Source organism: Oncorhynchus mykiss, chromosome 25 (assembly GCF_013265735.2).
Source record: "Oncorhynchus mykiss isolate Arlee chromosome 25, USDA_OmykA_1.1, whole genome shotgun sequence".
NCBI classification, from domain to species: Eukaryota; Metazoa; Chordata; class Actinopteri; order Salmoniformes; family Salmonidae; genus Oncorhynchus; species Oncorhynchus mykiss.
The window spans coordinates 26180487-26195268 of NC_048589.1; the positions used below are offsets into that span (position 1 = coordinate 26180487).

The 14782-nt window shown below is 47.3% G+C and overlaps 1 protein-coding gene across 4 annotated transcripts in view; it reads right to left on the reverse strand.

The window, feature by feature from the left end:
• Nucleotides 1-14782, reverse strand: part of LOC110505709 (homeobox protein Meis2) — a 128379-nt gene that overhangs the window by 74196 nt on the left and 39401 nt on the right. For 3 of the 4 annotated variants that reach the window (XM_036962750.1, XM_036962753.1, XM_036962751.1), the window contains exon 8: nt 3693-3838. In XM_036962750.1, coding sequence (XP_036818645.1) covers nt 3693-3838 — 146 coding nt within the window. The remainder of the gene's footprint in view (nt 1-3692; nt 3839-14782) is intronic. The other variant, XM_036962752.1, reaches the window with a different exon arrangement.

Genomic DNA, 14782 nt, shown 5'->3' on the forward strand with positions numbered 1-14782 from the left:
TGTCTTCTCTTCTCTCCTTAGAGCCTTCCTCCAGTTTCTCCCTCCCTCTCGTCCCCTTTCTGCCTCCATGCCTTTGAAGACCAGTCCATTTTACCCCTAACGGTGAAGTTTACCTTTCTGATAACATAATCTCCCTGTAAAATTGAAAAGCTTATACCAACAGTCTGGGATTTCCCTTCCCTTAATGTGACTGGAAGACATCCAGAAACTCAGACAGAAGGAGGGAGAGAAAGGGAGGGGTGGAGGGAGAGCCTGTCTCTGGCCCTCTACTACCGGCTTATGCCAGCTGATCTCTCCAGCAGTTTGCCAATTCCACCGGGAACATTAAAAGATGCCAGCTCGCGTGCTTTCTGCTGCTAGATAAATACATGCATGAAAGAGGCTGGGCTTATCACAATAACTCTATAGAATAATTGCTGGCGTATTCATTACATACAGAAGATATCAGATCTCGGCTGCCGCACACAAAACGCTGCGCTTCATTCTCCCTGGGCTGACTGAAGGCCGACGGATGGCCGGTGAAGGACTGAGGGGCAAGTGCCAATTGAAGAAAGACTATTTTCCATATCTGACTGTGATGAAGAAAGCCGCCTGTGATTTCTCCCATGAGAGTGTGAGGTCAGGGGGAACCCAGGAGGGGGGGGGGGGGGGGGGGGGGCTGGGGAGGGGAGGGAGGGAGGGGAGGGGGATGCGATTTAGTTATAATACTGAATCCAAAAGCCAACAATTGTTACAATTGGCCTGTGTTGTTTTTCGCGGTGTGAAGGGGGTCCCGTCCTTTTGAGCTCTTTCAGAATAGGTGACAATGGCTGGATGTTGAGAACATATGTAGGAGACCCCTGTGGTCGCTCTCATGGAGGAGAAGCTAGCATGCTGGAGAAAATACAAGCCCCGCTCCCTTTCACTCTCTGCCTCAGTTAATGAATGTGTGAATGGCAGAATGCCGCAATAGGCCATTCAGGGGCCAAAGTCCCCATGAATTCACCCCAGCACAAACGCATCCTTAAATGGAAAATACATTTGCTTAACAAATTAAAAGAAAAGGTGAATGAGTGTGTATGTGTGTGAGTGTGTATGTGTGTGAGTGTGTATGGGTTGGGGGGCTAGAGTAGAGTAGAGGGGGATAATTCAATTAGCCCTCTTTCTCTAAGAAAAAAGATGAAGCTAGGTTAAAAGGGAGGGATTATTGCTTGTATAAGACTGGCCTGGTTTCTCACAAAACAGACAAATAAAGATTTGAGAAAACATCTAAAAGCAGGAGAGGTAATGAAGGAGAGTGGGAAAAGAGGAGTCTTAAAAGCTCTACTTCTCTGAATTAAAAAAAATGCCCCTGGACTCGATCTATTGGGATTTCTTTTGCTTCTCCCCTTTCCACTCTTTCAATTTAATTAAAAAAAATTGTAAAGGAAATTGCTGGAGAGGCTGCAAAGCCTTCTGTGTTTCTTTCTCTCCTTTTTTGGAGCAGGGAAACGTTGGAACTGTGAGAGACCTACAATCGGGCATTCCTCAAGTCACCAAGAAAGATGCCTAATGATCCCTCAATAAAGCGAGAAATTTCTAATTAGTACAAGCACACCAAATTAACCAGGAGACGTGTGTGTGTGTGTGTGTGTGTGTGTGTGTGTGTGTGTGTGTGTGTGTGTGTGTGTGTGTGTGTGTGTGTTTGTCTAACCACCATGTAAGTGGCTCAAAGAAGGCCTCCAAAATGTTCACCCCTTTTTTCCCCCCTCTTCCCTTCTTCACCCATTAAACTATCGTCCAACTTCATCTCATGTCGGGCGAAAGAAGAGGGGATCTTTTTGTATTCGTTTTTTCTCTCCCTCACACACGCAGTCAGCTTTCAAATGAAGCCCATTCTATTCTGTGGGTTGGGGAGAAATATCCAGCCTAGGAGATGTAGCCTAGCCATGAACATCAGTAAAAACATTAAGATAATGATGAGAATAATAAGCACTGTGCTTTGCTGCGTTGCCGTGAGGCTAATGGCTGTGCTGCTGCAGTACCACTGCTCCTGAATAGATCAAAGTGATTAAATCACTCCTGATTATCTCTGACCAATATTTAATGGATTTACAGCCCTTTCAATTAGGCTGTATTTGCTGGCTGTATTTGCTGGTTAGGTAATCTGGGGGGCAGAGGCTTTGGGAAACGCGGGCAATGGGGGTACAGCAGGGGGCACCTGACCCTCTTAAGTGAGAGGGTCAGGATCATCCTAGGGTTCTGACCTGCCCTGGCTCCCTCTCTCACTCTTCTTCTCCATTCACCCCCTCCCCCCTTCTACTATCACTCTGTCCGTTCCAACAAGTCCACATGGTCAGCAGGCACCAGCTTGTGTGTCCCTTCCACCTCCCTGTCCAAATCAATACAGACCTCTGCTCTGATAATGTCCTGACATCATAGAGGGAGGTGGGATATGACCACCCCATCCCTCCCACCTCCCCACACACACTCCCTTCTCTTGCTTCCTGGCTAGCTGCATCACCACACTGCACACACCCGCTCTGTTCAGTGAATCCTGACTTTACAGCAGCAAAACAGGGACCCACCCTACTAATAAGAGTGTGCACACACCCACACGTGCACACACACATGCAAGCACATACACACATAGCCCCCACACCCTCCACCCACATAGCCCCCACACCCTCCACCCACATAGCCCCCACACCCTCCACCCACACAGACTCATTTCCAAAATGATCCACAGAATCATTGTGTCCTCTGAATAATTCATCCAAGGTGTAGCATCACTCTTTGCCTATTGAAGTGAATGAGCTGTTGTCAGATGTCTGATTTAAGTGTTCGGCAAAGAGAGACCGAAACAAACAAACAAGCTCCTCTGAGCTATGGAGAGCTGCCATCTTAACCTCAAACAGATTGAATGAATATTTGAATGTCTTCTCCATATATATACTTTTTAAATGACCATCAAGAGTGAAAAAAGCTCCACATTTTAGGTTCATAATTACAATAAAACTGTTATGTGCTCTTCTTGTATTAGATGGATGCCAGTTTGACCCATTTGGGGGGTATTTACAGGAAATTCAACAACATGTTTGTGCTGTTAATGCTCAAGACATAAGTGCTATCAAAACATGTCTCTATTAGTTTTATTTTAATGTAAAAAGCAATGCTAACAATGGAATGACACTGACATAACACACATATAAAACACACACACACACACTTTCCTCTATAAGAATGAACCTGATTCTCATCGAAAACCCTTCCCCATAGCTGTCAGTTTAGAATAAACAAAGCGCCAATAGTGCATTGAGAGACAATATCCAGTATGTGACAAACCAGTGGCCAGGACTGCTGACGGCAATGCTACGCTAGACTAGGTGTCAGCTCTACATCCACATCTCTGAGGCTTTTCAGCAGAGCAAACTGGGATGTCTGATTGACTTGATTGAGTTGATCCGAGCGTGAGTGACAGGTGTGTGTGTGTGTGTGTGTGTGTGTGTGTGTGTGTGTGTGTGTGTGTGTGTGTGTGTGTGTGTGTGTGTGTGTGTGTGTGCGTGCGTGCGTGCGTGCGTGCGTGTGTGTGTGTGTATATATGTGCATGTGTACATGCGGCAACTTCCCCAAGATGGCCACAAACATCATGAGGGCGTGTCTGTTCCAGCATCTCACGGTTCGTACATGTGAGTGTCTGTGTACGACAGGTGCTCCACTATGTGGGTACTCACCGTGAGATGCTGGAACAGCCACGCCCTCATGATGTTGGTGGCCACCTTGGGGAAGATACCGCGCTTCTTCTGTCTCTTCTTCTCCTTGTCCGGGTCGTCGTCATCACCTGTGCCAGGGGACGCCACGCTGTTCTCTAAACCATCTCCTAGACAGAAACAAGACATAGGTTTAAATAGCAGCCTAGGACAGAAGATGGACCAATAGTAAGCCTGGGCAGTATCAACACAAAGGGGTAGATAGAACCCTAGTAAGCAAAGCCTAATATATATAAGACGCTAATGCCAGCCCAGTGGGTTATCTAAGTTAGATGGAGGACTATGCCAAAGCCTACTCAGTAGGAGCCTATACCAATGCCTGCACATAGGTAGTGGGATTTAGGCACAGAGGGATAGGGGTTTACAGTATATAGAACGTGTCTTAGGTCTCTCTTTATGTAGTGTTGTGTTGTCTCTCTTGTAGTGTGTTTTGTCCTCTACTTATATCATATTTTTAATTTTAGTTTCAACACCGCCGCCGTCCCTGCAGGAGGCCTTTTGCCTTTTGGTAGGCCGTCATTGTAAATAAGAATTTGTTCTTATCTGACTTGTCTAGTTGAATAAAGGATCAACAACTACATTTTTTTAAAAAAACGAGAGGTGAGGTCTTCCACCCAGACCAGCAGAGTGGAATAGATGGACAGTTGTGTTGGTTAGAAGCAGAAACACTTCCCCCTCCAGACGGTTCAGTAGGAGAAAGAAGAAGAAAAAACAACAAGAAGGCTTCAGGTTTGGGGCTACATGACCTACATGACTTCCATTAGGACTTATGTCATTCATTCAGTTATATACACAGGTTTGACAGAATGTAATGACTTTTTTTTCAGATCCAGAGGGCCTGGATGGACTGAGAAGGGAGTCTTATGAACAAACACACATATACACATGTCCACACATGCAACAAACCACAGACGTTGAATGTGAATTGAAGTGGGGTGTGCATTGGGCTGGTTCATTGTTGCAGTTCGATGCACATAATGGACTAGAGTCGAACCCCCCCCCCAGCTTCTTCACCACCATCCTCTCTCCCTCCCTGCGACACCTCCCCCTTCCGCCGCAAGATTAGCATGGCAGGCGGCTCTCTCTCCCTGCATTAATGTCCGACAGTGTTTGATTTCAGGAAGAAAACATTCGCATATCAAGGCAGGCTCTCTCCTTTAAACCGAAGTTTCCATCTTTGTATTTTTTCTCTCTCTTCTTCTCTGGCCATTAATTGTGCATTAGTAAAAATGATTTACTTTTAACAGTCATAGTTATTTTTTCTTGCCCCCAGGCCCAAATGCCTTGAAAGCCTTCCTTGAGGGCATCTAAATAATGGATCAGCAAAACTCCACTAAGGCAGAGAAGAACCCCGACATTCTCAAAATTCAGACTTGCATGTCTTCCTGTTTTTGGGGAGACATCAATCATGGGCACCTATACAAGCCCTAATCTTGCATAAATGTTTGAACTAATAACATTAAAAAAAAGAGGAAAGAAGAAGGATCCGGCTAGTGGCGTAATCAAAATAAATGAAGAATACAAGGACATGCAGCGTTAAGGCCTTTCTCCCCCCTCCCCCCTCCCCCTCCTCCTCTCCTCAGTCTCTTCCCCCTTCCACTTATTTTTCCCCCTGTCTGTCTGTCTGTCTGTCTGTCTGTCTGTCTGTCTGTCTGTCTGTCTGTCTGTCTGTCTGTCTGTCTGTCTGTCTGCTGTGTTTTCCTTCCACATCATTAGCGCAGGAGCCACACAACAGAGGAAAACAGAGAAGTGCCGACTTTGTGCTCCCTCCCTGTGTGGAGCTAAAGAAGCTAGGAGCTCTGAAGGACATGTGGGAATAGGGGACGCGGCACGCCTGGGAGTGTGAAAATTGTAGAATGGGCATTCATTAGCAGCAAATGCCATAAATCCCACGCTAAGTACGAATCCTTGTTCAGGAAAGCCTAAAACAATAAACTGGGGCCTAGACGTAGCGCCTGCCTGACCATGTGTGGCTTCCTGAGAAATGCGACCCAGAAGCAGGGACTAGTCTAACTCCCCCAGTGTTGCTTTCAACTTCAATAACAACACCAGCAACCAGAGTGGACCTCACACTCTTTTGCACTTCACAGTGCTGCCTTTTTTGGTTAAATAATGTTAAGATTTAGTCTTTTTATGTTGGGGTATTAGAGTTTTTGTTGTTTTTTGGGAGCTAGTTTCCAAATCAATTTCCTGCTGGGAGTTATCCGGCTCATCCAATAGAGCCACAGTGGGAAAAAGGCTGGCAGATTCATTTTATTGACGTTTCCATTTTCACTGCAATGCGATAGCCTCCCCCTGGCTGGGGCTGGGGCGACCTGTGCGTATTTACAGACTGACCTGTCACTTCATTACCCTGCCTGCTCACTCCCTCCTGCCCCGACCCGCAAGGGAGAAACCAGACTCCCAGGTTTTCAGCATCTCTCTCTCTCTCTCTCTCTCTCTCTCTCTCTGTCTCTCTCTCTCTCTCGCTCTCTGTCTGTCTGTCTGTCTGTCTGTCTGTCTGTCTGTCTGTCTGTCTCTCTGTCGCTCTCTCTCTTGGTCTCTCTCTGTCTCCCTGTCTTTCTCTTTCACACACTCCTACCATCATACATAGTGTACATATGCATACTGCACGCCAACAGGGGATGTTATATATGAGCTTCTCTTTATGATATACATAGGTAACCATGTAAATATACATCTGCACAATGTGTACACAAACATCGCACACAGGAAGTGGAAAGAATGTGAAGGCTGGCCCAAAGAGATGGAAATAATCATATAATGAGAGGAGTGAGGGAGGAGAAAGAAAGAAGAAGAGAAGGCCCAACTTACACAACCTCATTACATCTAAAGGAGAGCTGGTGATTTACATCCACCCCCACTGCTTCCGTATGAGTCGGAGATGGAGTGCTGCAGGGCAAATTGTCTCAAACGCTAATGGCTTCTGACTGTTCCCTGGCAACTCTGGCATTTTAACCTGTGTGGATGTGCACTCTGCAACAAAAAAATGGGAGAAAAAAACAAGCGGGACAGGGGAAGCGTCCCATCATCTGCCCGTGTCACACAGATGGGGGATGGCTATTATGAGGCGGGCAGAGGGCCTGGGGGAGGTGCTCGAGCTTAGCCTCAGGCACTTTTCGAAAAGCAGTGCCCTTGGAGACGGAAAAAAGACTCTCTCACTCTCCCCTCTCCCTCTCTTTCCTCCTTCTCCCTCTCTCTCGCTCTCGCTCTCGCTATCTCTCTACCCCCTTCTCTCTTGACTTAAAGTGCTCACAATTAAATTATGTTCATGTTTTTATATGCACGGATAGAGAGCAGGGAGAATTATAGGCAGGGAGGAATGACCGGACGCAAAGAGTGAGCGCACGCCAGTAAACAACCAGGCAGGCACAGAAGACATTACACTCAGATCAGCTCTCTCATCACCAATAGGCAGTTACTAAAAATGTATTCAGATATCTCCCTGCTGGTAAATTGGTCTCAGGTTTGAGCTCATTAACGAGCCGCAATAGGACTGTAAATATAAATATATTACTGCCACCACCACACTTGGCAAATGTCAGTATGAATAAAAAAAATCCTCATTCAGGGTCTGGGTCTCTGATAACAGGTGAATGCAGAATGGGTGTCATACATTACACTATATCGGGGATGCAGTAGGTGCCAGTGCTGAGAACACTATGAAACCACTAGTTACACATGTTGTGGCCCTATCAATAATACAAGAATGTCCTACCCTACTATTCCAGTACACCCAAACCATTCATGACTGAGTAATAACTCTTCCAATGATTCAGAAACCACATTCTAAACCACACATTGTGGGGCTTATAAAATAGAGCACACTTATTTGTCCTTAGAGAGCGCAATACTATTATTATACTCATGCAGATTGCTCCTGATAGGGCTGGATGGGCAGTGTGTATGCTTTCAGAGCATGACCAGAAGATTTGCGCTGCTGGGCCCGAGCGTAATGGAGCATGAGTGTGGAGCCAGTAGCTTACAGAGGCTGTGGTTAAAGTGACTAATTACAACAACCCCCCCCCCGACTCTGCCACACCGGGGAGGGAGAGAAGGTGAGGTGGAGGACTTTTTGGGGGGTTCCCCAGGGCACTGTGCTCGGCCCATTGGAAATAGTGGGACACAGAGGGAACAGCAGGGGCCATCTCAGCCTCCTTTACCTTGGATCTCCACACTGCCTGGACCTCCACCCTCTTCCCACACCCCTCCACACTGCCTCGACCTCCACCCCCTCCCCACACCCCTCCACACTGCCTGGACCTCCACACCCTCCCCACACCCCTCCACACTGCCTGGACCTCCACCCTCTTCCCACACCCCTCCACACTGCCTCGACCTCCACCCCCTCCCCACACCCCTCCACACTGCCTGGACCTCCACACCCTCCCCACACCCCTCCACGCTACCTGGACCTCCACCCCCTTCCCACACCCCTCCACACTGCCTGGACCTCCACCCCCTCTTCCCACACCCCTCCACACTATCTGGACCTCCACCCCCTCCCCACACCCCTCCACACTACATGAACCTCCACCCCCTCCCCACACCTGTCCACACTGCCTGGACCTCCACCTCCTCCCCACACCCCTCCACACTGTCTGGACCTCCACCCCCTCCCCACACCCCCTTCACCCTCTCTTCACTGCCTGGACCTCCACCTCCTCCCCACACCCCTCCACACTGCCTGAACCTCCCCCCCCCCCACACCCCCTTCACCCTCTCTTCACTGCCTGGACCTCCACCTCCTCCCCACACCCCTCCACACTGCCTGAACCTCCCCCCCCCCACACCCCCTTCACCCTCTCTTCACTGCCTGTAACTCCACCTCCTCCCCACCCTCACAGGCCTGGCCAGAGAGAAAAGAGAGAAAAGAAGGGGGATTTAAAGCCTTCTTTTCCCCTTCTTTTTCTCCTCAACTTTTCAGCCGGCATAAGCAGCGTTTAGCACATTCAGTCCCCCAAATGGCTGTGAATGAGGGAAGCAGTGGGGGCTCCTCTTTTGTCCAGGCTTTCCCCCTTTTATTTACTCAGGATTTACGCAGGGCCCTCTACAGCACTGGGACCACATGTTCCTGACGCACGCGCACACACACACGCACACACACGCACACACACACGCAGTGCCTCTATTCACACTCCAGCAGGCAGGGGTATGGCTGGCCCTCTGCCCATGGGATTACAGGTTTTCTAGTCCCAACCACATGCTAGCAATATGCGAACACCTCAAATAACAAAATACACACTCCAACATGCCAGCAATATGGAAACACCTCAAATAACAAAACACACACTCCAACATGCCAGCAATATGGAAACACCTCAAATAACAAAACACACACTCCAACATGCCAGCAATATGGAAACACCTCAAATAACAAAACACACACTCCAACATGCTAGCAATATGCTAACACCTCAAATAACAAAACACACACTCCAACATGCCAGCAATATGGAAACACCTCAAATAACAAAACACACACTCCAACATGCTAGCAATATGGAAACACCTCAAATAACAAAACACACACTCCAACATGCCAGCAATATGGAAACACCTCAAATAACAAAACACACACTCCAACATGCCAGCAATATGGAAACACCTCAAATAACAAAACACACACTCCAACATGCCAGCAATATGGAAACACCTCAAATAACAAAACACACACTTCAACATGCCAGCAATATGGAAACACCTCAAATAACAAAACACACACTCCAACATGCCAGCAATATGCTAACACCTCAAATAACAAAACACACACTTCAACATGCCAGCAATATGCTAACACCTCAAATAACAAAACACACACTCCAACATGCCAGCAATATGGAAACACCTCAAATAACAAAACACACACTCCAACATGCCAGCAATATGCTAACACCTCAAATAACAAAACACACACTTCAACATGCCAGCAATATGGAAACACCTCAAATAACAAAACACACACTCCAACATGCCAGCAATATGGAAACACCTCAAATAACAAAACACACACTCCAACATGCCAGCAATATGCTAACACCTCAAATAACAAAACACACACTTCAACATGCCAGCAATATGCTAACACCTCAAATAACAAAACACACACTCCAACATGCCAGCAATATGGAAACACCTCAAATAACAAAACACACACTCCAACATGCCAGCAATATGGAAACACCTCAAATAACAAAACACACACTCCAACATGCCAGCAATATGGAAACACCTCAAATAACAAAACACACACTCCAACATGCCAGCAATATGGAAACACCTCAAATAACAAAACACACACTCCAACATGCCAGCAATATGGAAACACCTCAAATAACAAAACACACACTCCAACATGCTAGCAATATGGAAACACCTCAAATAACAAAACACACACTCCAACGTGCTAGCAATATGCTAACACCTCAAATAACAAAACACACACTCCAACATGCTAGCAATATGCTAACGCCTCAAATAACAAAACACACACTCCAACATGCTAGCAATATGCTAACGCCTCAAATAACAAAACACACACTTCAACATGCTAGCAATATGCTAACACCTCAAATAACAAAACACACACTCCAACATGCTAGCAATATGGAAACACCTCAAATAACAAAACACACACTCCAACATGCTAGCAATATGCTAAATCCCTAAAACGTTTTATTTATTTAGATGCCCTGCTCCTATGTAAAATATTATTTTTTCATACTTTAAAAAGCCCTAAACCCTTACTGAGACTTTTTACCCCTTTATATACTCAATTGATAGTTACAGTCTTGTCCCATCGCTTCAACTCCCATACGAACTCGGGAGAGGCAAACCTCGAGAGCCATGCATCCTCCAAAAGAGAACTCCGCCATGCTGCACTGCTTCTTGACACACTGATTGCTTAACCCGGAAGCCCGCCGCACCAATGTGTCGGAGGAAACACCACACAGTTGGCGACTGAAGTCAGCGTGCATGCGCAGGCCGCCACAGTGAGTTACTAGAGTGCGATGGGACAAGGACACCCCAGACGGCCCTCCCCTAACGCGGACAAAGCTGGTCCAATTGTGTGCCGCCTCATGGGTCGAACCCAGGTCTGTAGTGATGCCTCTGGCACAGAGCATTAGACCTTTGCACCACTCGGCAGGCCTAAATGGAATTGTTTTATTGTGTTGACCACTAAGGCCAGCGATGTTTTAGAGTCATTATGTCCTGATCTCTGCTTAAACAAGCAGCAGCCCTTGCACTGGACCGTAAAACAACAGCTTAATAAACACCAAGCATGCTGACAAATTGGGAGCGCTATGCCGGGAGTCATTAACAGCTCTAAAACTTGTCGCAGCAATTACACTCACCCTCCTCTCCCTACCGCCCTCCTTCACTCCTGATGCCAAATTCAGGTGTCGCTTCCCTGCCTTTTACCATTTTACCAGCGGTGAACACCAGGCCAGAGGACTTCCAAATATTCTCACACCTGTATACACACCCAGAGAAATAAAGCTTTATCTTAACACAGCTGCAGTTCTGACTGACTGAGTGGGTCCTTGTGCATGAGGAGTAATGTGCAGTTGTCTCTGAAGAAAAAACACATGAAGTGTTCCCTTAAATTACGTGGAATAAGAGCTTCTAATTAGATGGCTTTTTTCCTGAATGTGGGAAGACAGACAGGCAGACATGCTGGAAAGAGAGCAGGAAAGCCGGCAAGGCAAGGCCATTTGGTTGCTCAACTCCTGCGCCTCTGCCTCCTCTCCCTTATCCTAGTCCCTTAACCCTGCCATCAGGCAGATACTTCTCAGTCATCCCAGGAATGCTGCAGATAACTATCACCTACCTCTTCACAGATACTAGGCCTCTCTCTCTCCTCTCACAGGCCCAGCTCTGACCGTGGCCCATAGTGCACATCCCTCCATACTTCAGAAGAGTGGGGTGGAGGGGGTAAGTTTGGGGCAGTGGAAAGAGAAGAGGAAGTAGAGGCAGGGAGGGAAAGGCAGTAAAGAGTGAGTTATGGGAGGAAAAGGAGTGGACATAGGCCAAACCCAAAATATGGTCTAAAAGCAAAGCAAGGCATCCTCCTTACATTTCTCCTCACTCCCCTACAGCCTCTCCCATCTCCCCTACAGCCTCTTCCTACTCCCCTAAAGCTTCTCCCCTCTCCCCTACAGCCTCTCCCATCTCCCCTACAGCCTCTTTCCACTCCCCTACAGCTTCTCCCTTCTCCCCTACAGCTTCTCCCCTCTCCCCTACAGCCTCTCCCCACTCCCCTTAGCCTCTCCCCACTCCCCTACAGCCTCTTCCCACTCCCCTACAGCCTCTCCCTTACAGCCTCTCTCCACTCCCCTTCAGCCTCTCCCCAGTCCCCTACAGCCTCTCCCCACTCCCCCACAGCCTAACCCCACTCACCTACAGCCTCTCCCCTGGGCCCACAAAGGAGAGTGCGCTGAGATGGGAGGGTCCATACTTTTCTCCCTAGTGCTGCTGGGGCCTGTGGTTCCATGCAATAGGAATCTTTCAATAAGCCTGAAATCTGGGCTATGTATACAATCAAAGGCTTTGGGCTAGGGATAATTACCAGTGTAATTAACCTGCTACCTGTAACAACAATCATCTCATTACATCATAAATAGGGCCTTTGAGAGGCCAACAATGGCTGATGCTCCTGGCTCTCTCTCTGATAGGCTGCTGCTCCTTCTCCTGGCCCTCTCTCTGAAAGGCTGCTGCTCCTTCTCCTGGCACTCTCTCTGATAGGCTGCTGCTCCTTCTCATGGCCCTCTCTCTGAAAGGCTGCTGCTCCTTCTCCTGGCCCTCTCTCTGAAAGGCTGCTGCTCCTTCTCCTGGCCCTCTCTCTGAAAGGCTGCTGCTCCTTCTCCTGGCACTCTCTCTGATAGGCTGCTGCTCCTTCTCCTGGCCCTCTCTCTGATTGGCTACTGCTCCTGGTTACGACTCTGATTATTCTAGCAGCCCCGACCGAGATCTCTACCTCCACTTCTCCATGAGTTGATTAATCAATTGGTGCTGTTGATTTTAGGAGTCACCAAACCTTTCAATTGTGCCAAGCATGTTCTTAGTTTTTTTTACCTTTATTTAACTAGGAAAGTCAGTTAAGAACTAATTCTTATTTACAATGACGGCCTACCAGGGGAACAGTGGGTAAACTGCCTTGTTCGGTCAGATTTTCACCTTTTTAGCTCGGGAATTCGATCCAGCAACCTTTCGGTTACTAGCCACACCGCTCTAACCACATTGCAGTAGATATTTTGCTGTTCTTTGTTTGCAGTAACTTCTTTGTTTGTTGTAATATCCCAAAAGAACATGGCTGTTTCACCATTAAGGGTTACAGCTTCAAGGGGGAATGTTTTACAGAAACCTAGCTGGATTCCTTGGATGTGATAAAAAGGTGATTATCTGCACAAAGATATCACTGAATCTATATAAAGATTATTCAAACAACAGCCTGTAGTTTTAGTAGCAGCCTCAACTTGGGCCTTGAAGGACTAACGCTACTCTCTCATCGAGGCTAGTTCAGTTCCGGCCATCCAGTTTGGAGAGAAAAAAACATCTAAAAGTAGATGGAATAAAGATGAGAAGGAAAAGGAGGCAGACTGTTGCAGATGTCAGGATCCAATTTGCATGAATTCCAAAGGGATCATTTGCAGGGGACGGAGAGCAACAACCCAAACCACCCACCCGATCACTCCTCTGTCATGGGTAGGGGAAAGGTATGGAGAAAATAAAACAAATAAGAAAAAAATAACAGTGACTAGAAATGGTGATCAGTGCCCAATGAAGGGCCTTGGGTCTCGACCAAAGATTTCACACTAGCTACCTCCCTGACAACTCCACCCTGTTCTGTTCCCCCTCAACTCCTCTATGTCTTCACGCTGCACCACTCGCACAAAAACATTGTGAATAATCTTCTCTTTCCTTCCCTTCTCTTCCCTCCTTAGCTCTTCCCAAATCAGACTGCTAGAATAGCTCCCAAAAGGTTATCTAAGTGCATGATTCGCCATCTCGTAAAGATCAAATCTCCTTCAGAAGCCTTGCTGCCTAACCAGTCCCTCCCCTCCCCTCCTCTCCTCTGCTCTGTCCTCCCGCAAGATGATCTTGGTACAATGGCACTATTCTCTCTCTGGCTGGTTAAAATGACATATGTCCCCTCTGCCCCTGTTCAGCTTTGATATCTTTATTACTGTGGCAGAAAACAAAACCACAGGCCGTGGATGGTGCCTTAGAGCTGGGGACTTCATCTCTTCTTAGGGTAGGTCTTGCCTCAGCATAGATGGGTGAATGGGTTCCCCCCGGAAGCAAAACTGGGTCATGTTCAATTAATTGGAATGGGCATGAAAATTAGCAGAGCAAACTGCATCAATTGTCACGACTCCCACCGAAGGTGGCTCCCCTGCCTGTTCGGGTGGCGCTCGGCGCTCGGCACTCGTCGTCGCCGGTTTACTAGCCGCCACCGATCCCTTTTTCCTTTTCTGTTGGTTTGGCCTTATTGGTTGCAACTGTCTCTTATTTTGTTTCTTGAGTTATGTCTATTTAAGCCTGATAGAGCCGCCTATGATTGAGTGGGATTGTTCCTCTGTTAGTTTGTGGATGTGTAATTTGTTTTCTCCGGACTGTTGGGGTCCTGTGTTTGGGCCGGTCAGTTTTATGCGCCTAGTGTTTTGGCGTGACCGTTTGTACCGGAATAAAATACGATTGTCCGAACCCTCTGCTCTCTGCGACTGACTCCAAACCCACTACTCCTAGAAGACCTGACATCAATATTCACCACAAAATAGAGGGTGTTTTTTCTCCTCCTTTCAGCCATGAATAAGATTGTGAATGGAGAGAATAGAGCAGAGGGATTAAAAGAAAACAAAGAAAGAGAGAGAGAGAGAGAGAGAGAGAGAGAGAGAGAGAGAGAGAGAGAGAGAGAGAGAAAGAGAGAAAGAGAGAGAGAGAGAGAGAGAGAGAGAGAGAGAAAGAGAGAAGCAGTTCATCACGTGATTGGTTTGTCTGCTAGCTACGGGCTATATGGCTTTATTAATCCCTAGGAGATCCATATCAAAGTC